Below are 25,036 nucleotides of genomic sequence, written 5' to 3' on the forward strand. Positions count from 1 at the left end.
TGTGTGTGTGTGTATATATATATATATATATATATATATATATATAAAATACAAACGACCTGGAATGAAATAACATAGAGACAGAACTAATGTATTGAGCCTGCTTTAATATAGTAGAACTTCATCAGAATAATATAAATTGAACAAAACTTGTTAATAAATACAGTAGTGTAACAAAAGAAATGTAGGATAACCAATGAAAATAGAGAAACAAGATACATTAAGTGACGTAGTAAACCGCCGTACCTGTAATTGCATGAAATAGTAGGCAGTAATTACTTAAGGTAACTTGTTCAATAACAAAAAAACAACTATTCCTACAAAGGCACTACCCTGAACCTTTGGTATGTTTGTGTATAGATTTTTTTTAATACTGTATCACGAATGACACCAGTTTTTGATTTCTTGGCAGTCAAGTCACCAGTTATAAAAGTGAGTGAGTTAGTATTTCTTTAGGAGAATTAGTGATTGAGGTTGAGGTACAGCCGCTGTGGTGCAGCTGTTAGCATTGTTGCCTCACAGCAAGAGGTTCTCCAGTTTGAGTCTTGCCTGGAGCGCATTCTGTACAGAGTCTGCATGTCCTCCTCGCAGTCTATTTGAGTTTTAAAGACATGAAGGTAGATGCATGTGTGTATGTTTGTGCCCGCTGTGAAGGTTGAGCACCAGGCTGGTAACTCCCGTAAAAACACTACTGCCATTCAATCTGCAGACCAGTGATCACTGTGGTGACCCTTAACCAGAAAAAGCCAAAATACATTGTTTAGTGATTGAGGTTGAGTCATGCAGTGTCTTCTGGGTTTTCATTGTGCATGTCAAAGCTGTGCATCTTCTTCATCTACCCTGAGGTACATTTAACTTGTTCTTCCTTGTAGATCTGATAGTGGTCAGTAGGGCTTTGCCTGCCACTTTTGTGCTGACCAACCTGCATTACTTAGCACAGGTTCCTCCTGTACTTCTTTTGGCTTCCTCAAAGCTTTTGCAAGCTTGACCATGGTGTTAATGGCACTGGTACACTGCTGCATTGTCTAGCTTCCTGATGTGTCCCAAACATTTCTTGTTTTGCCTTACCTTTTCCTGATTCATACTGCCATTTGCAGCCATTCAAGTTTGTTTTATGCCGGTACTTTTCTTACAGCTAAGCTTTTGTCACTCTGTTGCACTGTGTTCTCCCTCATTACTTCTGCCCTCTTTTTCTTCAGTGTGTGTCTACTTTCTCTTCCTGTATGACCCCCTTCCTTGATATTACTTTAGTCCATAATTATTAATTCATTGCCCTTCCATTCTGTATCCAGACACATCTGTATACACCCTTACTTTCAGCCTATCTTTTCTCATCGTCTTCACCCAAGTCTTTTTTGCTTCCTTTTTTCTGTCCTCCATGCTGGACTCTCGCATTTTTACTGTCCCACGCACTCACTCACATGTGCACACTCTCGCACACTGACACACACGCACGCACACACACACACACACACACACACACACACACACACACACACACACTGAAACACTCAACTCAAAATGTCCCTAAGATGGCAATAAGTCTGATGGAAATGATCTACTTGCAAACTGTAGAAGATATTTTAAGGGTAAAACATTTGGAATTGGAAAAAAATGTTTGCAGTACTCTCTTGCACTGGGATTAGCAGTTTAGGGAGTTGTACAAAAATTTGAATAGTACCACTTTTGATTCCCTGGAGTATATCAGAATTTTACATGTTTATATAAGGCCTTCTATAAACATGTAGAATTATAATTGGCACAGAAAATTAAGCATTCATGTTTTACATTTCTACATATTCTTCTAACTTTCTGTAGTCCTACAACATTTATGTGACTCTGGATTTTTAATTGGAAGGTCAGAATAGAAGTAATTTACATTATTGTGTTTCCGGGATTAGATTTGCTGTTGATTATGCTTTCCTTAATTTTGAAATAAAATTGTCATTTGTGCCTTGTATTTAGATGCTATTAGGTTATAGTTAAATGTCATTAGATTATAACTGCATTTTAGCATGCATTTACATTATAATGTGAAGGCAGTATATAAAGAAAGAGCTGGTCTAATTTAAAACATTTGTTATGCTACCGCCTCCCCAGACAAAAGAGAAATATGAGACAGCACTAGAAGAGCTGCAACAGTGCACCCCACAGTACGTGGAAAACATGGAGCAGGTGTTCGAGCAATGTCAGAATTTTGAAGAGAAACGACTAGACTTTTTCCGGGAAGTGCTATTAGAAGTTGAAAATCACCTGAACCTGTCCAACAATGCAAGGTACACTAGACTATCATTTATTTATTTATTTATGTAAAGAGTGGACTAAAAATGAAAAGTGACTGATGTGGCATGAATGTAAAAGGAAAACTTGGTGTGTCTGCTCGAAGTGTATATGTTAACTCATTTTTTGTAACCTATGTCCCTTAAATTTTTATAGTAGTTGTAACACAAATAAGATTTTGCTTATTATTTTGCTGCTGTAGGAGTTATATTGCCATGTTGCTGTTTGGTCACATAGACCCTTGACATGTCATTCAATTTGACAGGTTAAATATTACCTGGCTAAGACTGGGTATTTGTGACTGGAAATTAGTTTAGCTTTTCAAAAAAAAAAAAAAGTGAAGTCTATGGGATTGTTGTTATTGGCAGAGAGAATTTTTTTTTTAAATAGTAAAATGGGTCAGTTGGAATAAACTTATAAATGTATAGGCTTAAGAATAATAAGTCAAAGAAAGCTTTCTAGTTTTATATTTACGATATGACATTATTGGCACGGCATCATTGTAGGACTCCTATTTTAATTATATATATTTTTGTTTAGATGCTTGGATTAGTACTTCTGAGTATACAAAAAGTATTGGCAAAAGTTCGGATGTGAAGTTGTCATATCTCGCCTTCATTCTGTATTTGTGGGTTTGGAACTGATCCTCTGTTCTGACTCGGCTGTTTACAAAAGCTCGAGGTCTCCAACTAGCTCGTGGCTTACTCCCCTATCCTATGATGGTCTAGGGCATTCTCCAGATCTCATTTGCTGCTAAACAGATCTGGTGTTTTTCAACTGGCTCTCTGGCTAAGTTATCTTTTGAATTTGCATTCTACATTTAAAACTTCTACTTTCCTCTAAAGACTTTGTAGCTGTTACCCTAGTTAGTTTGACTTTGTTAGTCACAGTACCAGACTTGTGCCCATTACTTGCTGTTTTTGGGGCTGTCGTTTGTCTCAAGGCCTAGTGTTTCATCCCTATCCCACCTTGCCTGTGAACTTTAAATTACAGTTATTTAGCCTCATGCTGTGTTTACTTATTAGCTTATAGATATTGTCTACTTAAATACAACTCTGTGTGTGTTGAGTTTTTCTGTATAGGGAAATAGTTTGCATCATTTTCTCCTAGTCACTCGTTTGACTTAGAGGGCTTTTTCCTGTGTGATGTGCATTTGTTCTGTTAAAAAAAAAAAAAAAAAAAAATTGATCCCCCCCCCCCCCCCCCGAGTCAGCTCTTTTAATTTAGAGGGCGACTCAACCTCTTTCAGTTAGAGGGCTTTTTTTCCTGTTCATAGGTTCATACTAGGCTATCTGCCCTAGGGCATTTATAAGCCTAGCCAGAATGTGTTTGGCTTTCGCCACCCATTTTAAATTAATTTTGCTATGCCCTTTTTCGAGGTTAGTATACTGTGCCTCTGTCTAACAGTGACACAGAAGTGATACCCGGATTAAACCTACGATCTCCCATCCACTCATCAAGATTCCTCTTGAAGAGAGTCAATGAGGGACTCTGCCTAACCTGGACTGGGATTTTATTCCAGAGTGAAGGGAGCCTCTGGGTTATGAATCTGTCCCTCCAGCATGTCCTATTTATTTCAGTGCTGAGGTTCAAGTCTCGAGCGTAGCTCGATGAGATTTGGATTTTCTGAGGTGCAGCATGTCCATTAATTCCGGGTTGGACATGGCTTTATACGTCAGACACAGATCGCCCCTGAACAGGCGGTATGCCACTGAGTAGAGCTGGAGTTTCTTTAACAGGGCAGCATATGGCATCTGTTTGAGCCCTTTGATCCTCTTGGTGAGGTACTTTTGGGGTCTTTCCAGTTGCTGCAGGTGTCTGGTAAGGTACATCCCAAAAGGGGCATTGTACTCAATTATGGGCCTGATGAGGGATGAGTAAAGAGGCATGATGACCTCCCCTGATCTAGATGTGAATCCCTTCATGATTAGGTGGGCTATATAAAATGTTTTTCTAACCACTTTGGCCACGTGGTTGTCAAATGAGAGACTGTTATCAACTTGGGTCCCCAGGTCCCTAATTACTTCTTCTGTACTTAATGGATTACCACCTATGTGGTAATTTGTGGGCACTTTGTTTTTGCCAAAGGGGATGACTATACACTTTTTGGCATTTAGCTTGAGGCCATGGCTCTGGCACCAGTTGTCTGTTTCTATGAGGCCCTTTTGGAGGATGCTTGTGTCGGCTGGAGAGTCGATTATGGCGCCCAGTTTGCAGTCATCTGCGAACTTGGTCAGCCACAGTCCTTCCGTGTTGGCCTGTACCTCCGAGAAATATATACCGAACAAGAGAGGTCCCAGGACTGAGCCTTGTGGGACGCCACTTGTAACTGGTTTGGACTCTGACATGGCTCAGCAATTCTAACCATGTGGGTTCTGTCCTTGAGCCAGTTTGCAACCCATCTAGTGTCATAGGGGTTTATATTTAAGCTGGTGAGCTTATCTATAATGCCCGAGTGGGGTATTGTATCGAAGGCTTTTGCGAGGTCCAGGTAGGCTGTGTGGACCACCTTCCCCTCGTCAATGGCCTTGGTGACTGTTTCAAAAAAAGCGTCCAGGTTTAAGAGGCAGGATCTGCCCTTAACAAAGCCGAACTGGGTAGGATCCAGTGTCTGTAGGTCCCCAATATCTTTATTTATGAGGTCCATGATGATCCTTTCCATAGCTTTGCAGACCAAGCTAGTCAGGATCTGTTGAGGCACCACCTTTGTGGAGAGGGACCACTGTTGCTGTATGCCACTCTTTGGGTACATATCCTGTAGTAAGGCTGAGATTGAACAGTAGTTTTACGTTTGGGTTTAGCTCTTCTTGGAGTTCATGTAGGACACAGCCCGGGACACCGTCTGGTCTCATTGATGCTGTGTTTTTTGCGTTGGAGAGGGCGGTTCTTATCTGAGCATCAGAGATGTCAGGGAGGCAGCACTCTGCTGGGATAGATATTTGCCCTTTTGGTGGGGATGGGGGGAGAAGTTTGCGCTGAACCTGTCAGCTAGGATGTTGGCAATGTCTGTGGGTTCAGTGTATTTTTTGTCATTTTGGACTAATTCTGAGCATATCTGGGAATTCCCACCCAGGTTCCTAACATAACTAAAGAAAGCCTTGTGATTATCCTTAGTGTCTTGTGCAATTTTTCTCTCGAAGCTAGCCTTAGATGATTTTATGAGTGCCCGTAGTTTTTTGCTAATACTGATCAGAGATGCCTTCCCTTTTTGGGATTTTGCTCTATCATTTAGTAGCTTCCTCCTTCTATTGTATAGTTTGTTTATGGCTGGGGTCCACCAGACAAGACGTCTGCCTTTGGAGGATTGGGTCTTGGTTTTATTTGAGATTGCATGATCCATGCATTCCTGAAGGTGTTCATAGAATGCATTTATAAAGGATTCTGCGGTCTGGGCCGTATTTTCCACAGGCCCGGGGGCTTTGAAGGATTCCACCTCTGTTTTGAGAAGTGTGAAATTTGCTTTAGAGAAGTTTTTCACTGTGGTTTTCTGGGCAGGAGGTGGGGTCAGGATGTGAATATCCAGTGAGATTAGTTTATGGTTTGTTCTTACCAGTGAGGGATACACTTCTGGTCTGGAGCATAGAGTCCCCATGTTGGGGATGATCAGGTCCAGTATGTTATCCCCTCTTGTGGGAGTGGTAACAAGTTGTTCCATAGCATTTGAGTTTATAAATTCTAGGAACCTTTGGGCTAGGGTGTTGGAGCTAGAGTAATGCTCCCAGTCTGTTTGGGTAGTTGAAGTCGCCCAATATAATGGTGTTTGGAGAGACCTTCATATTTTCCACTGTTCTCAGGAAGGCCGAGTGGGGTTCCTGGTTTTTGGGAGGGTGGTCTGTAGCAGGCTATAAACTGGAAGGCAGTTTTACCCACTGTTAGTTGCACATGGATAGTCTATGATGCTTTGTGCTGTGCCACCAACCTGGAGGTGTGGTATCTTTGACAAATATTGATACTACCCCTTCTTTTGACGTGTGGTGTGCCTTTTGTTCTATTAAAAAAAAAGGCTTCTGGTGGTTTCTTCTGTATTCCTACTTAAATAGCTCGTTTAAGTTCAAGAGCTCTTTTAGGCTGTAGATAGTGTTATTGCTTCAAACGCTTACTGCTGCTGTTGAGTTGCATTGCTTCTTGATACTATGTCTAAGCAATCAAAAGGCACTAAACCTTCAGGGTTTAAGCAATGTTCTAACTGCTCTCAGAAAATGTCATTGATGGATGGTCATACTGAATGTGTCTGTTGGCTTGGAGCAGTACATTTGCAGGAGTTGTGCTCCATATGCCATTCATTTAGTTTGAGGGTTCTCCTTGAAAGAAAAAATAAGCTCATACTGAGAGGATTGTTAAAGACTTCTTTTTTGGAAGTCTTGGAAGAAGGTCAGAGTGCATTAAAGAAAACCTTTTCCCCTCTTTCTAGATCTGAGCAGTCAAGTAAAAGATTTTCATCCTCTTCAGATCAATCTGGACCTTCAAATAGAATTTCAACAATGACTTCATCAGACCAGAAATCGGTCAGGCCCGATAAACCTTCTATCTCGGCTCTTCTTGTTTCAGAACTGATGGTACCGCAGTATTGGAGTTGGTCCCATGTCCTGGAGCCGGTATCTCCTCCCTTAAGGTCACCTATACTACAAAGGTCGAGTTCTCCTGCCCCCTCTTCTCAGTCTTCCAGGAGTTTGTCAGAAGATGATGTGGATCATGTGGTGCAGAAGCTCTTGAGTACACTAGTGCTCGCCAAATTATTGCCGGAGCAGACCCAGATGGCTTCGGAGCCGAGGTGACCTTCTCCATCACTATTGATTCTTCCTCCAACCCACCTCGGGGCCTTGGAGCCTGAATGCTTATAGCTGATCATAGTGGAACCGTCTTAGCCCAGACCTGTTCCAGGATCGGCATTTTCATCTTCTGCTCAGACTTCCTTGGTGCCGTCTGAGCTCGAGGAGTCTAGGAGCCGATGCTCTCCGATTGGGTCCAGGGAGGACAGTCTGATCCGAACTTGCCTCTCAGGACCTTGGCACAGGTGAGCTTGGCTTCTACATCAGCTTTGGAGCCAACTCCCTTGGTGCCTAGGAAGTCTTCTAGTTCTTCAGAACTGTCAGCTTCCCCGGGTCATGGGCAGGGGGGGCGGTTTTCGATTTGATGAGGAGAATGCTGTCCCCCACAGGCAGCCCCACTCTCAGATCCATTAATTCCTCCCCCAAAGGCACCGGTGTCCATCTGAGCACAACATGTTTCTCACAGACGTGGAGACCCAGTGCCTCAGGATGCCCCAGCAGGTGAATCCTTCTCTTCCGAAACCTCTCCAAAATGCCCTTTTGAAGAGGTCCCTCACAAGAGATTATGCAAGAGGAACCATTTGAAGTCCCCAGGGAAGTCTATCACATCAGACACAGACCTCGATGAGTCGGAAAGGTCCCTACGGTCGCCCTCTGAGGATGTCTCCTTTGTAGACATCTTAGAGATCCTTAAGCAAAGAGGCAGCTGGAAGCCCATCAGCCCTTCTGATGAGGAGTCTGTCTACCTGAAGGCCTTTGGGTCTCACCCGTCCGCCACTTGGGTGTCTCCGCCTTTCGATGAACTTATGGATTTAGTTTGTCAAAGCGTGGGAGTCCCCAGACTCAGTGAAGCCTGTTCCCTGGTGGCCAAATAAATTCATTACACCCCCGAGGATAAAGCCTTTTTTACAAAAGGTGTCCCAGTAGATGCTATGGTGGTGGTGGTGGCCACCAAGAAGGAGTTGTCAGAGACATCCACTTCTGTCCATCCCCCGAGCAGACAGTCACGTTCGATGGACAGATATGGAAAGTGCATGTTTTCTACAGCAACCTTTACACTCGGGTCCCTGAATTATCTTACACACTTCACCAGTTTGCAGAGAGATCTCCTGAAGGAGTTTGGAGATGCTCTGCAGGGTTCAGTAGCTATAGAGGTAGCAGATAGTGTTCTCCCAGTTCCCTACTTAAAATTCAGTAGTAAACTCATCCATGAGGCTCGTTTCTTATGCAGCTGATTGAGAGAGTAGGGCAGCGGGTTCAGGAATTTCCCTTAGACATTCCTGGATGCACTTGTGTAACTTTGCGGAACCCTTCAAGTCATCCTTTAATGCCCCCTTCGATAGCTCATCCTTGTTCGGGGCTAAGGTCAAAGACACTAACCAGGTGTGAACAGGAAGGAAAAACTCTCCCTGCCGTCGGAGTCTGTTTTTCCACACCTTCTAGACCTTATCCAAAAGGTCAAAAGGGAGGAAAAATGTGGTTTTGAAAATCCCAGAAAGTTTTTCAACACACGTGGTGAGCCTTCCCCCAGGGGCAGAGGGGAAAGCAATAATGGAAGATGCCAGCCATGTGGCAGAGGGGGTCTGCAGAACCAGGGTGACAGAATCCTTCTTTGCTAAGCCCTTTCAGCGCTCCTGAAAAGGAGGCCTGTCTGTCCCTCTGTGGAGGTAGTCGGGGGGGGGGGGGTCATTTATCTTTGTACCCAGATACCTGGCTAAAAATAAAAGACAAGTGGGTACAAAGCATCATATCCAGAGGTTACTCCATACCCTTTTAAATTCCCACCCAACATTCCAGATGTTCCAACCAATCACAGGAAACGAGCAACCCTAGAAGTTCAGAAGTTGCTAGAAAGAGAGTCATCCAACCGGTCCCCGCAGACCAAATATGATCTGGGACTTGCTCAAGGCTCTTTTTAGTTCCGAAAAAAACAGGGGACTGTAGACCCATACTGGATCTCAGCAGACTGAACAAATCTGTAAAAAATAGACAAAGTTCTGGATGGTGACACTGCAGTCAATACTTCCCTTTTTGGGAAAAGGCAACTGGATGTGTTCTATAGACCTACAGGATGCGTACTGCCACATAAAAGGCCATTCATGAGTCATATGTGCTTTTGGCTGGGAGCCAGTCACTACCAGTTTTGAGATCTGCCCTTTGGTCTCATTACAGCCCCGAGAGCGTTCAAATGTATGGCAGTAGTTATGGCTCACCTGAGGCATTTAGGTTTCAGCATGTTTCCAAATCTAGACGACTGGCTCCTAACCGCCACCACCAAACATCTACTAACAGAAGCAAGAGATACCACTTTGAAAATTTGTTCTCATCTAGGGATCACAATAAATTATGAAAAGTCTGCCTTATTGCCATCCAACATATCGTTTTTATAGGCACAGATTTAGACACTACAACAGTGATGGTAAAGCTTCCACCACAGAGAGTTCAGGCCCTTCAAGTACAGGTTCTAGTCCTTTTCAAGAGGAAGACTCAAGCAAGGAAACTTCTAAAAGTACTGGGCACCATGGCAGCAGCGGTAAACGTAATTCCCTTAATGCGGCTGCACATGCAAATTTTACAGTGACTACTGTTCACTCAGTGGTCCATGCAGGAACTTCCTATGCCACACCAAATTATGTTAACAGAATCTTGCAGGAGAGACCTTTTTTGGTGGCTTCACTCCATTCAAGTGACTTTAGGTCGACCCTTTGTTCTTCCACAACCGCTTGCCACAGTGACCATGGATGCTTCCCAGATGGGGGGTGGGCATTATCAGGGAAGGACAGTCCAAGGCACTTGGCAGGATCATGAGGCCCACTTGCACATCAATGTCCTAGAGATGAGAGTGGTGCTTCTTGTGTTGCAGCTCTTCCACTAGGAACGATTGTGATCCAGACGGACAGTATGTCAGTGGTATGATATATTAACAAACAAGGTGGAACCAGATCTTACCCCCTTTGTCGAGAGGCCCTGAGAGTATGGCAGTGGGCAACCTCCTCCCAAAGCTTTCTGGTAGCAATGCATATCCTGGGGAAGTCCAGTGTGATAGCAGGCAAACTCAGCAGAGCAAAACTGATGCCTCACAAGCGGTCCCTGAAACAAGACATAGCGGAAATGATATTCCGAAAATGGAGCCAGCCTTGCTGCGATCTTTTTGCCACATCCATGACCGCCAAATGCAGCCACTAACTTGCCCTAATTCCCCCCTCTGGGGAAATCCCCAAGGGATGCAATTGTACACGATTGGCCCACGGGTCTTCTCTATGCCTTCCCTTTGTTTCCGTTGATACCCAACGTTCTTCAGAATGCTATCGCATTGGGAAGGACCTTAATACTTGTAGCCCCTCACTGACCTCTTCAAATTTGGTTTCCCTTTTTGTGGCCTCATCTTCAGGAGGAGCCTTGGATTCTGGACCCAGTGCTAGATCTTCTGACCCATCCATCGGGAATGCTCCATCCATCTCTTCAAACCCTCAAGTTGACAGCTTGGCTGCTCCGATTCCAAACATAGATAGGTTACCTAACCTTTCACCTTCAGTACAACATGTCCTGATTTCTTCTCACAAAGCTTCCATAAGAAGATTATATCTCAGCAAATGTAAAATATTTTCCTCTTGGGCCTTAAAAATCATATTGACCCTTTCTCTGCACCTATATCTTCTATACTGGAATTCTTAGCAAAACTGTTTCATGATGGAGCAGCTGCAGCTATTAGAGTACAATTGGCAGCAATCTCTAATTTTCATTTTGGAGAAGGGGGACCAAACATTGTCCCACAGATTTTGTAAAGCTTTCTTGAGAGGCACTAACCTACTAAGACCACCCATTAAACCACCTCTACCTCCATGGAACAAAGACCACCCATTAAACCACGTCTACCTCCATGAAACCTATAATTCTTCCCCCTTTTGAACCTGCATCATCCTGTGACTTTAAGTTCTTAACCTGGAAGACGATTTTCCTAGTGGCTAGCACTTCAGCTAGGAGGGTTTCAGAGTTGCAAGCATTCTGTCAAACCCCTGTATATGCTTTTTCACAATGACAGAGTTTCACTTCGCACAAACCCATCATTTCTACCAAATGTATGCTTGGAATCAAACTTAAATCAGTCCATAGACTTACCAGTTTTTTCCCCAAGTATGGCAATAAGGTAGAATACATGTTACACCAACTTGATGCACATAGACAATTACGCTTCTGTTTACACAGAACAAAGGACTTTTTGACTGACCAATTGTTTATATCCTTTTTCAGACTGCAAGAAAGGTGCTTCAGTAGCAAAAAAAACAGTGTCCAGATGGTTGTCAGATTGCATCACATTCACCTATCAGTAAGTAAACGAACAATTTCTAGACAAAATGAGCTCATTCTACCAGGGCTGTTTTGACCTCTTCTGCTTTTTGTGCATAATTGCCAATTGATAACCATTTGTGTTGCAGCAACGTGGGCAAGGCCTCATACCTTTATTCACTCATTGTAAAGTGGATTTGGTCTCCAGGGACAGGGCCTCTTTTGGGTCCACTTTTCTGAGGAATGTTCTCCCATGAGCCACCCAAGAAAGATGGTGCTAGAGAAGCTGTCCCATAAGTTCAGAATGAAGGCAAGATAGGACAACTTCATATAAAGAAGTTATGTACTCACCATAGAATTCTATGTGAGCTGTCTATCTCGCCTTCATTCTTGCGTCCCACCCTCCTACCCCCAGCCTTTAGCTCCTGGAGGATTGAGAGGTTGCTATTTGTTATGTGATATTCTCTAACCCTCTTCTTGTCATATAAAATAAGGAAGACTTCTTGTGTATGTATATATATTTGTATAGCAACAAACAAGATCTGGAGAATGCCCTAGAGCATCATGGGATAGGGAGTAAGCCACAAGTTAGTTGGAGATCTCGAGCGTTTGTAAACGTCCGAGTCGGAACCGAGGATCTGTTCCGAACCCACAAGTACAGAATGAAGATGAGATGGACAACTCACATAGGTTCATAGGTGTGTACTAGGCTAATGACCCTGGAGCCTTTACAAGCCTAGCCCATAGCATGGAACGTTATGGTGAGTACATAACTTCTTTTTTTAGTGCACGTGACTATGGGAAGAACTGCATGATGCAAAAAAAAGGCTGCACATTAAAATTAAGTAAGGGTGGAAATCATAAAAAGAAATGGTGCACTCTCTATATCATGTTGTAAAGATACAATGCATGCTGTATTTGCACAAGATATAGAAAGCATGTTTTGTCACAAGTGAAAAATGTGTGTTCTTAAACGTCATGTATGATCATTCAAGTACGTGGGTGCAAGGCACCACATTCAGTTGTGGGAGTTACTTGTGCAAGGCTTAAGCACTGGTACACAGAATTGTGTAGATGTGTATGTGAAGCTGGAGTCTGTGCTGGTCGCAGCAGTTGAGATGCTTGGTTTACTTTTTGCTGTATTAAAAGAATATAGGGAGGCAGTAGTGGGAAGATAGACTGTGCTTTCTTAGACATGATATCTGTCCTTGGTGAGAAGATAGTATTGAGGAATAGTTGCTCAAGAATGTAGTAACTGTGATGGGCAAACACCTGTGAGAGGGACAGCACTGAGGCTTGTGGAGACATTAGGTGAGACAGATTGTAGTGGACTGAATGAGGTCAAATAAAATGCTTCTCATTTAAGGCTGCCAGATGTTGTAATCTGTCATTAAAGGTAGAGCTGTTACAGGAAAAGGAGGCAGACACAAGTATGACCTTCTGAGAAAGCAAAGCAATTAATGTGTTCTGTTGTGAAGCAAATGGAGCTGGAGATGATGTTTGAGACATCTGTTTAAATGAGTGGACAGTCATCTTCCAAGTAATTCCCTATTGGCTAGGATTGAGTGGTGCATTCCACTATCTGGATCTGACATCTAGTTTGTTGTAACCCTCTTACTTTTAAATTATTTGCAGGTAGTTTTCGGAGCCTGAATACAGTGATGTAGTTTGGTACATAACTACTTTGGACCAAGTAGAAGGCATTGACCTTAAAGATGCATGTAAATGCTTTTCAAGGTTTTGGAAGTCAGAAGTGAGCTGCTGAGAAAGGTTTGCTGCACTGGAAGTTAATGACCCTAGAATGCACACAGTGATGAGAGGCATCATTGAGAAAGAACAAAAGTAAGGGGAAATCTGGTGTGAAGCTTGGTGAGGAATTGTGTTATACTTTTAATACTGGTGGTGTGATTGGAAAGAGAACAACCAAATGATGGCATTACTTGATAGGCCATAAGTTTGGACAAGCTTATGAGATGGCTATCTAAGGCCAGTGAAGATTATGGGAGAATCAAGGCCAGGGGATGAGTGAATGAAGTCAGGGAATGGCACTTTTGTATGTTATAAGTGGAAACAACTTTGTGAGTACTTTTATATGTTTTGTTATATAGTCACTTTTTTTGATTTCTTAGACATGCAGAACTTTTAAGACCATGATTAGTTTGAGGGGGAAGTATTGTTTTTGCACCAAAAGGCCCTCTCTAGTAGTGGATTTATGCTTGGGAATTTTTACCTGTCCTTTTACATGAGAGACTACATTTCTCACTAAGGTATGCATTTGGTCAAGGCACAGTAACTTTGCTTAAAGCCAGTGTCGGCCTATTTAAATGGTATGTACTCTTTAGTGCTTCTAGTACTTTGTAGATGCTCGTTCTTTGGCTTTCCTTCTTACTCTTCATTTTAAATATTTGTCCTTTGAAAAAGGAAAGTCTGATCACCAGTGAAAATCACTGTGAGCCTTACATATGCTTGTGATCAGATCATGAAGTCTGTAGTGTCACTGCATGTAATGTGGAGTAGTGCAGGCCTTGCATCTGTTTGCTATCATATCATGAAGTCTGTTTGCAGTGTCACTGCATTTAGCTTATGTAAGTTCATCTGCCAGATACCAGAGGTGTGATAAGTTTGGGATCTGTAATTTGCAACCATATGTCCCTGTAGAGTGAGCGGCCATGGTGGTGCAGCGGTTAGCATTGCCGCCTCACAGCAAGAGGTTCTCCAGTTCGATTCTTGGCTGGGGTGCCTCCTGTCCGGAGTCTGTATGTCCTTCCTGTGGCTGTGTGGGTTTCCTCCGGGTGCTCCAGTTTCCTCCCACATCCCAAAGACATGCAGTAGGTGGATTGGACACTCTAAATTGGCCCTAGGTGTGAGTGTGTGCATGTGTGCCTTCTGTGGAAGGTTGGGCGCCGGACTGGCAACTCGACACCGTAAAACTCCACTGCCAATCATGAGCAGACAGATGATCCGCTGTGGCGATCCCTAACAGGGAAAAGCCGAAAGAAGAAGATGATGTCTCTGTAGAGTCTACTTAAGACAAGGGCAGCCCAGAGATGAAAGTCATTGGGTAGACAGACACACAAACAACAAGGTAAACAGTGTTGAGGCTAGACCTAAAGTTTCTAAAGTCTGCTGTTTTTCCAAACCCTCCTCCATGTGGTTGCAAGAAGTGTACGGCTTGCATGATATCTGTGTTGCAGGGCTAGAAAGAACAGGGTAGTTCTCGGGACATGCTGTTGACAGTGAGGCCCAGGTGTTAGTAAGCTTTTACTCCTGTGAAGCACAGATTAATTACAATTTTTTTTGGTAAGTCTGGACCTGGGTTCCTCTGGGTTGGGTTCCTTTCAGTTGATATACTAACTGTGTAGGGTTGTCTTGCCTTATTTCTCTGAGCAGTGGTTTCATTTCTCTGTGACAACAAGGAATCCAATGTTGTCTATTTTTGTCTGATTCAATGTATGGCTTGTCAGATCCAACCTCAGTCCCAGCTTTGAAACTTACAGTAGCAGGGCTGTGACACCTCCCCTACCCCATAATTCCCTGTACTGTACTCTACTTTGATACCTCAGATCTCGTTTGCTACCTGAAGCTACCAGACGTGCGTGCAAGGTCCTCCCTTTCTTGGTTTATCCCTTTTAGGTAATAATGTAATATTGATGTTATTGTTAGGAATAGTTGTAGATTTCGTATTAGACAGTTAATTATTCATAGTGCTGAATAGTCTTGTTATATTAGTCATAGTGTTGGGATATTCAGTGTGTTTTGCTGTGTTTTTCTCTTGAAAACTTGAAAGTTTGCTAGGATTTGTAGTGGTTACACTTGTAACACTTTGTAATTACTCTTAAAGGGAGTTTCTTCTATTTATTTGTTTATTTAACATTTGTTAACTCGGAGGAAAGTCCAACTTGGAACAAAGCCAATTTTCAACAGAGGCCCGGGGAGAAATGTTCCAGATGCATGTCTTTGTAATGTGGGAGGAAACCGGAGCACCCAGTGGAAGCCCACAAGAATGCAGGGAGGACATGTAGACTTCACACAGAAGATACTCCAGCCGAGAATCAAACCAGAGAACGTCTTGCTGCGAGGTGACACTACCCCTCTGCACCACTGTGCCGTCATGATATGTCAGATTCACAGAACTGTAAAAAAGTCGGTATGGGCTCAAGTTGCCCTCTCAAGACCCCCTCACCTCATATGTCTACTGTTTAGGCACTGCCCATTTTGAATTAGACTGCCAGTTGTCTAAAGCTTTTAGTTACAGAGCTTTACAAGCAAGGAAGGAGAAGCTTATTAAAGGTTTACTCCCCCTACAGACAGGGGCATCAGCTTCAGCTGGGCTTTCATCTGTGTCCCCTGTTAAGAAGGTAGATAAGGTTAAATTAAAAGATAAAGCAAAGAAGAACCCAAAGAATCAGGCAAGGAAAATAAGGAAAGCCACATTAGGAAAGACAGATTTCCTGCAAAAGATCACCATATCAGACAGTACCAGTTGGTCCCAACCTGAAGGCTGCATGCATATCTGAACCAAGAGCTCCTTGGCACCAATCAGCCTCCCCTTAGGCCCATTTCTTACCGGAATCAGTCTGTCAGAGACTGCATTCCCCTTTAATCCAGGAAAAGCACTGTTCTCTTTGTCATCTCAGAGATTCACAGAGCATGATATTGATAAGATGACGTGGAAGTTCCTCGAGATGCAGATCCAGATTGAGGTTCTCTCAGTGCCATCAACTGTGAGTGTAATGAGCATCAGCCAAACTTACCTGCCACTTATTTCTCTGGTACCAGTTAATTCCCATGTTGACACTGGATGTTCTTTGTGTTTCACTGTTGCAGTCATCACACTTTGGGTTATCCTGCCCGAATACCAGAGGCTTAGTATTTCTGCATTGGTTGCTGTCGCTTCAGTACTGATGTCACGTCGTCAGAGGTATAAAAACAGGCAGCCGACGCCATTACATCAGTATTTCTTGCCGAGGAGTCCGAAGCAGAAGCAGTTCGCACAAGTGCCAGGTGGCCGCTACGTGAGTTTTCGTTTCCGAAATTGAATCATCGTGAAGTCTTCTAAGGCTAAGTACCCCATCGGGGATCTTTTTTCTTGCTCTAACATATGTCAGAAAAAGTTAACAATTGTCTCATCTGTGGAAAGCAAATACCACACCGAGATTTCCATTCTTACTGCGTCACCTGTTTAGGCACAGACCATGACATACTCGCTGTCGGCTTTGTGCTTTGCCTGAACTATTCGTCATTGGGCCCTTATTGTAGCTACACAGACAGACCGCACAGGTCCAAAACTGCCAATGACTCTTCCGTTAAGCTGAGGCACTTTCGCAGCCCCTGACGCCTGCTCTGATGGATTCGCAGGCCGCTACAGAGACCTGTTCGGAGTCCGGTATGCTGCGAGACTCTTCTTTGACTATGGAACCTGCGGATGTCTCTACCTTGGATGGGTCTGGAGCCACTCTGCAGGCACAGGCTTCTGAGGAAGCTCTTTGCCACAAACTTATGACTTCTTTCGCATCTTCAGTTCTTTCTAAAACTACCGAGTTTCTAAGGCCAAGAGATCGAACTACGCCTAAAAAAACGATGACCCAATCTCAAGCTCATGCTTCCTTGCCACAATCTCAGATGCTTAAAATGGCAGAAGACCTGATCATGCTGATTAGGGGAAGCCAGCCTTCCCCTACTAAAAGAAAGAGACTTGTCCCCAGCAGCTTTATCTGACCAAGAGTCCGACAACTCTGGGGTTTCTGATTATGAAGACATGCCCTTATCTGCCTATGAAGATTCAGATGCAGAGGAATCTATTCCTTCTGCCTCCCCTCCAGAGGATTTTTCTTTTGGTGAAACCCTACATACTTTGAGAGAGCATTTCCATTGGGAATGCCATGATTATCCTCAGTCCAGAAAGAGACTCAGGGAATTTTTAGATCTACCACAGCACAGACCCTTAGCTATCCCTCTTGTTCTGGATGTTGTAGATGATGTTTTTATGGAATCCAGTCTAACTTCTGATACTTTACCCACTGCTCCAAAGAAACTTGACAGGTACTACAGAGTCCCTGACTCACACAAATTTCTCTTAAAAAATCCTACTGCTGACCCAGAGGTCATCTCTCAAGGACCTAAAGGAATTAATTAAAGCAACCTCAGCTAAGAATCCCTCCCCCTCAGACAGGGATTCCTGAGCTTTAGACAGATGGGGTAAAAAAGTATAGATCTCTGCTACTCTTGCTATTAGAGCATTAAATTGTCAGTTCCACATGCTGAAATATCAGCAGCATACCGTGGAACTCCTTAAATAAAAAAATATCTTCCTTTCCTGCTTGTGCAGAAAATAAATAATTACAAGAGCTTATGCATTCTGCAAGTCACGTTACTAAGCACAACTTGCAGTGTGGCTTTGATGCCCTAGAAGCACCTTGCAGGGCAGCAGTCACTGGTTCTGTCCTTAGAAGGCATGCCTGGCTTAAGGAGCAGACCTTGCCAGGCCATGTCAAATCAAAATTATTGGACGCTCCTCTGAACAAGGACAATCTGTTTGGCACCAAAGCAGAAGAGGTTTTAAAAAAAAATGGAAGAAAAAGCTAAGTCTATGCAGACAGTCAAATATTTTTTGCAGGTGCAGCCTCCAAGATTTAGTAGGCATTGCCCCTCAAAACATTGGTCCTTTCCAGCACCCTCAAGGACATCTCAAACTAGACCCAGGGGAAACAGACCTCCCAGATTACAGTCTCAGGGTATGCAGAGATCTAAGCAATGGAGTACCTCCACTTCTAAAGCAGGGAGTGCTAAGCCATCCCCTTACGGAAATAATTCACAATGACTTCTCAACTCCTCCCCTCACCTCTGTCCAATTGCTCGTGCCCCTAGGAGGAAAACTTGCCCACCATGCAGAAAACTGGACCTCTATTACCAACGACCAATGGGTACTCAACATAATATCCTAGGGGTAAACATTTTATTTACACATGCTGCCAACCCCAAAAGGGTTCCCAGATCTTCCTCCAAACCAGTGGGCAGAGGCACAAAACCGAGTTCATTCAGCCTGTTCTGCAGAACAGATAGGCCAAGGTTTTTATTCCAGACTTTTCCTGATAGCCAGAAAAGAGGGCAGCTAGCACCCAGACATAGATTTATCCATTCTAAACACCTTCCTGATGGTACCAAAATTCAAAATGCTCACCCTACAGCAGCTTCTCCCTATGCTATCCAAAGATGCCTGGTTAGATACCCTAGATCTAAAGGAGGCCTATCTGCACATCCCAATAAATGACTCCTGCAGGAAATATCTACATTTCAGGGCAGAATCTATGCATTATCAGTTCTCTGCACTTCCCTTTGGCTTATCCTCTGCTCCCAGAGTTTTCACAAAATGCTTGGCTTCAGCCATTGCCTATTGCAGACAGAGAAATATTCAAATTTATCCCTACTTGGACATTTGCCTAATTCAGGCAGACAGTCAGGAAAAGCTGTTGCAGCACCTGACATTTGTAAAGCACCTTCTTACCTCCCTGGGGTACACTAGCAACGAAAAAAAATCCAAACTAGTCCCCAGTCAAAAAATTGTATTCCTGGGAGCAAGCTTGGACATAGCATCCCAGATGGCATTCCTTACTCCAGAAAAGCAAGCCTATCTAACAGGCTACTTCACTCAAATGGCCACCAGAACCCAGCTATCCGCAAGGAAAATCTTGCAGGCTCTACGGTTCATGGCCTCCTGCATTCTACTAATTCCATATACCAGACTGCATATGAGGAAACTTCAGTGGTACTTAAAAAGTCTTTGGTGCCAACATTCTCAGGACCTGGAAACAATCATACCTATGATACCTTGTCTAAGGAAAGAGTTCCTTTGGTGAGCAGCAGCATGCAACCACAACAAGGGGCTTCCCTTTACACAACCCCAAGCCACCCAGATCCTAACCACAGACGCATCAGATTATGCCTGTGGTGCACATCTGGACGGCAGGTGTGTTCAGGGCCAATGAAGCCCAAATCAAATTCATCTGCATATCAACCAAAAAGAGATGCTAGCTTTTCAGCGCACACTGACAGCTTTCAGGTCCCTACTTTCACCAGGGCCCATACTAATCAAAACCGACAACACCACAGTGATGTGGTACATAAACAAGCAGGGTGGGATCCCACTCTGCAGGCTAGCCATGACCCTGTGGAACACAGCCTCAGCCATGCACATTCACCTGCAAGCTCAATTCCTGTCAGGCAACCAAAACTCTGTGGCAGACAGCTTAAGCAGAAATCTCTTAGGCCTCGCACAAGTGGCAATTAAACCACAACATCTTCAGCCTTGTGACCCAGAAATGGGGTACTCCGAAGGTGGACCTATTTGCCTCCCCCTACAACCACCAGCTCAGCAAATTCTGCACCAGGGTACCTCACAGCAAGGCCTGAAAAGTGGATGCCTTATCCTTCCAGTGGGCAAACCACTCAAGCTATGCATTTCCTCCTCTACCCCTTCTTACAAGAGTATTAACTCGAGATAAGGGAGGGAAGACCAAGGGCAATCCTGATTGCCCCAAACTGGCCATGCCAATACTGGTACCCACTACTGCGCAGTCTGTCACCATTGTCTCCATGGCACCTACCCCCAAATCCCTACTCTCCTGATTCAGCAGGAGGGGCAGTTCTTGCATCCACAGTTGCAGACCCTGAACCTTGCAGCCTGGCTTATCCCTTGACTTCTCCTCCAGTGGCCAGCCTAAGCAAGAAAGGTGCACTGGATGTCGTATGTGAAGCCAGATGACCCAGTACAAGGAAATACTATGCTGACAAGTGGAAAAGGTATTGTTCCTGGATTCACAGTAAAGGAGCGGATATAGCACAGCCCTCATTGCTTCTCATCCTGGATTACCTAGTAGACCTACTCCACAGAGGCCTCTTCTTCTCCTCCATTAAGATCCATGCCTCTGCCTTCTCTGCTCATTACAGCGCTGAGCCACCTCTGTTCTCTCACCCTCTCATCAAGCAATTCCTGAGAGGAACTAACAACTTAAGGCCACCAAGAAGAACCCCCACCCCTGCTTGGGACCTTAAGTTTGTGTTGGAAAAGCTCACGCTACCCCCCCCCCCTTGAGCCTGCAGCATCAGCAGAGATAAAATTCCTCTCTTGGAAAACAGCCGTGCTTCTGGCCATCACTTCAGCTAGACGAGTGTCTGAGCTACAAGCACTTATGGCTGTGGAACCCTTCATTATTTTATACATTAATTGAGATATGTTTACCACACATAAGGGGTCTTAACACATATACTTATTAATATTTAATATTTAATATTTATTAATATATATTTCCAATTAAACATATTTTCAATATAAATATATTTATGTACACATTTATTATGTTTTAGGTAATGTTATGTACACATCTAGTGATTTTATTCAACATTCCATGTACAACAAGTTTGTTTACGTTTTTAAACTTTATTTTTCAACCTTGGTTTCATTTTTAATCTGAACATCCATTTGTCTCATTATACAATTTAGTGACTTGATGGATTAATTAATTAATTAATTAATGTGATTAAAGTGATTATATAAGCACTCAGTTCTGGGTGCTACAGTGTTCTGAAGAAGTCTGAGGAGTCGGACGAAACCTAGGTCGACGCACTGCTATCTGTGTTAATAAAGATATTTATCGTACCTTGGAGCGTTTATTGGCCTTGCAGCACTACATTTACCTTTTGTGGATTGTTGACTTTTTATTTTTTGGACACAGCGCTTCTGCCTTGATCAGTGCCTTCTTCTCCTCCAGTTATTTGTTCTGGTGAGGTTTGGTTCCTGGTGTAGTCCCTTCATTATTTTTCATGCTGACAAGGTCTCCGTCAGGACTAACCCAACTTTCATGCCTAAAGTGGTGTCCAGTGTGGCTCTTAACCAATCTATCCATTTGCCCATCTTCTTCCCTATTCCTCAAAGTAAGGGGGAAAGGATCCTGCACTCTTTAGATGTGCACAGACAGCTCAGATTCTACCTTGATAGGGCTAAGCCCTGTAGGAAGTCTGACTAGTTACTAGTCAGCTTTGCACCAGGGGCAGAGGGCAAGCCCATATCAAAACAAACCATCTCCAAAAGGATAGCACACTGTATCCATTTCTGTTACAAACACCATGGGAAGCCACCCCCTCAGGGAGTCAAAACGCATTCCATTAGGACAACTTCAACCTCTACAGCCTTTCTCAGGGGAGTTACTACCAGGGACATTCTGGAAGCTGCTACTTGGAGTTCTGTTCATACCTTCACCAAGCATTACCACCTGCCTATCTTCCAAATACATGGCGGGCTTTGTAATAGCAGTCCTGCAGGGAATACTAGCCAGCCCCAACTTTTCTTGACTCTCTCCACCCATTCATCAGCTTTGGGAATCAACCCAAGTGTGATAACTGCAACAGTGAAACACGAAGAACATAGTACAGTTGTGTACACTTACCATAAATGTAGATGTTAGTGTATTCACTGTTGCAGACTTGGTTTCCCACCCTCCTTGTATCTCTCTCTCTCCATCTCTTCCTTGCTTCTTACAGGGTTATTGGTATTTACTTTTTACTGGTGGTGTTTTTCCACCATAACTTAGCTCCTTATTTGGGGCCTCCTGACATTTGGGGCAAGAAAAACTGATGTAATGGTGTCTGCTGCCTGTTTTTATACCTCTGGCAACCTGACGTCAGTACTGAAGTGACAGTAACCGATGCAGAAATGCTAAGCCTCTGGTATTTGGGCCGACTGAGGGCTACCCCTGGCAGGATAACCCAGGTATACTGACTGCAACAGTCGAACATCTACATTTATGATAAGTGTACACAACTGTACTTTCCTTTGCTTCCATCTTGTACTGAAGCATCTGTGTCGATAGTCTCAGTCACTTCAACCCTGGCTACAGTGTGAGAACCATCCCTACCCCTTGGAGCATCAGCTCTCAGCAGCTTAGATCGAAGGTCAGCTTAAGGGTTAAGGCATGTTGGAGCTCAGAAATCTCTTTCATCCTTGGATGGGAGCAGATTCTCAGAGCTGATTGCAGCTTAAGCCTTCAAGGCTTTTCATAGTGTCCTGGACTTGCCTAAGAAAACTGTTCAGCCAAACCCCAAAAGGGCTCTGCTTCTTTTTCTTACCATCAAAAAAGGACAGTCGCAACAATAAGCTACCCAGGTTGCCTGCTACATTCACTCTGTCTGATTCTGAGACTTCTGATACCCCACCAGAAGTGGTTCACAGGAAACGGACGTGCAGATGCAAGCACATACTCAACCTCAAAGTCTGTCACAGAAGAGACAGATTTGGATGAAGGTGAAGGTTTTCCCCAGTCTCCCTCTGAAGATGTAATTCTTGGTGAGATGCTAGAATTGATGAAGCAGAGTTAGATAGGACCACCCAAGATCCCTCTTCTGATTCTTCAAGCCTGTAAAGACCGGAAACATTGGAGCAAAGGTCCTACAGTAGATGTGATGATGATGGTAGCAGCAGCCACCAAAAAAGAACTTTCAGGAAAAAAACTCCTCTATTCATCCGCCTAACTGATTGTATCGAAGGCAAAAGCCTTCGATACAATACCCCACTTGGGCATTATAGATAAGCTCACCAGCTTAAATATAAACCCCTATGTCACTAAATGGATTGCAAACTGGCTCAAGGACAGAACCCACATGGTTAGAATTGCTGGAGGCATGTCAGACTCCAAACCAGTTACAAGTGGTGTCCCACAAGGCTCAGTCCTGGGACCTCTCTTGTTCGGTAAATATTTCTCGGAGGTACAGGCCAACACGGAAGGACTGTGGCTGACCAAGTTCGCAGATGACTGCAAACTGGGTGCCATAATCGACTCTCCAGCCGACACAAGCATCCTCCAAAAGGGCCTCATAGAAACAGACAACTGGTGCCAGAGCCATGGCTTCAAGCTAAATGCCAAAAGTGTATAGTCATCCCTTTGGCAAAAACAAAGTGCCCACAAATTACCACATAGGTGGTAATCCATTAAGTACAGAAGAAGTAATTAGGGACCTGGGGACCCACGTTGATAGCAATCTCTCATTTGACAACCACGTGGCCAAAGTGGTTAGAAAAACATTTTATATAGCCCACCTAATCATGAAGGGATACACATCTAGATCAGGGAGGTCATCGTGCCTCTTTACTCATCCCTCATCAGGCCCATAATTGAGTACAATGCCCTTTTGGGATGTACCTTACCAGACACCTGCAGCAACTGGAAAGACCACAAAAGTACCTCACCAAGAGGATCAAAGGGCTCAAACAGATGCCATATGCTGCCGGTTAAAGAAACTCCAGCTCTACTCAGTGGCATACCGCCTGTTCAGGGCGATCTGTGCCTGGCGATAAAAGCAATGTCCAACTCGGAATTAATGGACATGCTGCACCTCAGAAAATCCAAATCCCATCGAGCCACGAGCTCAAGAGACTTGAACCTCAGCTCTGAAATAAATAGGACATGCTGGAGGGACAGATTCATGACCCGGAGGCTCCCTTCACTCTGGAATAAAATCCCAGTCCAGGTTAGGCAGAGTCCCTCATTGACTCTCTTCAAGAGGAATCTTGATGAGTGGATGGGAGATCGTAGGTTTACCCCGGGTATCACTTCTGTGTCACTGTTAGACAGAGGCACAGTATACTAACCTTGAAAAAGGGCATAGCAAAATAAATTTTAAATGGGTGGCGAAAGCCAAACACATTCTGGCTAGGCTTATAAATGCCCTAGGGCAGATAGCCTAGTATGAACCTATGAACCTATGACTGTATTCTTGGAAGGTTTTAGTTCTGGCCCATCTTCATCCTGTGTAGTACCACCCATTGACCCCGTCATTGACCTCGTGGTACAATGGGCATGAAAGGATCCTGACATGGTGTGGAACCTGTTACCCTCCAAAAAAAACAGGATTCTTCAAGCCTGTAAAGACCGGAAACATTGGAGCAAAGGTCCTACAGTAGATGTGATGATGATGGTAGCAGCAGCCACCAAAAAAGAACTTTCAGGAAAAAACTCCTCTATTCATCCACCTAACAGGTAGTCCAGGATGATGACCATGTTTGGGAAGCAGACTTATGCCTCAAGTACCTTTGCTCTTAGATCACTGAATTACTTGGCCCATGTGACAAGGTTAGGGAACTTGCTTGCAGGTATCAAAAGACTATGGACTCCTAGCTGCCACGTTTGTCTACTTCCAGTGTTGGCATGTGACTGTTATCTAATGCAGCCAGTGGCAGTGCCAGAGCAGCAGTTACCAGCATCATTATGCACCGTCATGCCTGGATGTGTCTTTGTAACTTTGCAGAAATTTTCAAGACATCCTTTATTAATGCCCCATGTGATGGTTCAATACCTTTTGGAACCAAAGTCAAAGTTATCTAGGAGACTGCAAGATGGTAAGTCTTTCTCTCTCGCTTTCTCTGCAGTCAGCATCTATTTTTCTACCCTTTAAAGATCCTTTTCCAGGAATTGGAGGGCAGGGGAAAAAAATCTGGTTTCAGAAGTCTCAGATTTCTCATCACGACTCTCCTGGTGATAGACCTCCACATAGCAGAGTTGGAGTAAATTCCAGTAGATGTTGCCAAAGAGGCAGAGGTGGACCACATAACCAGGGCTTCAGTGGTTCTTTTACTAAGAAGCCATGTCAGCATCCCTGAAGAGTTGCCTGACTGCTGCACTCTGTAGGCAGTTGGGGGATGCTTATTTCTA

The 25,036-nt window shown here is 43.9% G+C and overlaps 1 protein-coding gene across 1 annotated transcript in view; it reads left to right on the forward strand.

Annotated features, from left to right (window-relative positions):
• Nucleotides 1-25,036, forward strand: part of PACSIN2 (protein kinase C and casein kinase substrate in neurons 2) — a 309,624-nt gene that overhangs the window by 90,458 nt on the left and 194,130 nt on the right. Inside the window, exon 4 of the mRNA XM_044087531.1 lies at nt 2,101-2,276. Within this exon, the coding sequence (XP_043943466.1) occupies nt 2,101-2,276 (176 nt within the window). The remainder of the gene's footprint in view (nt 1-2,100; nt 2,277-25,036) is intronic.

The sequence above is a fragment of the Protopterus annectens genome, chromosome 11.part0 (genome assembly GCF_019279795.1).
Source record: "Protopterus annectens isolate FY-2018-M chromosome 11.part0, PAN1.0, whole genome shotgun sequence".
NCBI classification, from domain to species: Eukaryota; Metazoa; Chordata; order Ceratodontiformes; family Protopteridae; genus Protopterus; species Protopterus annectens.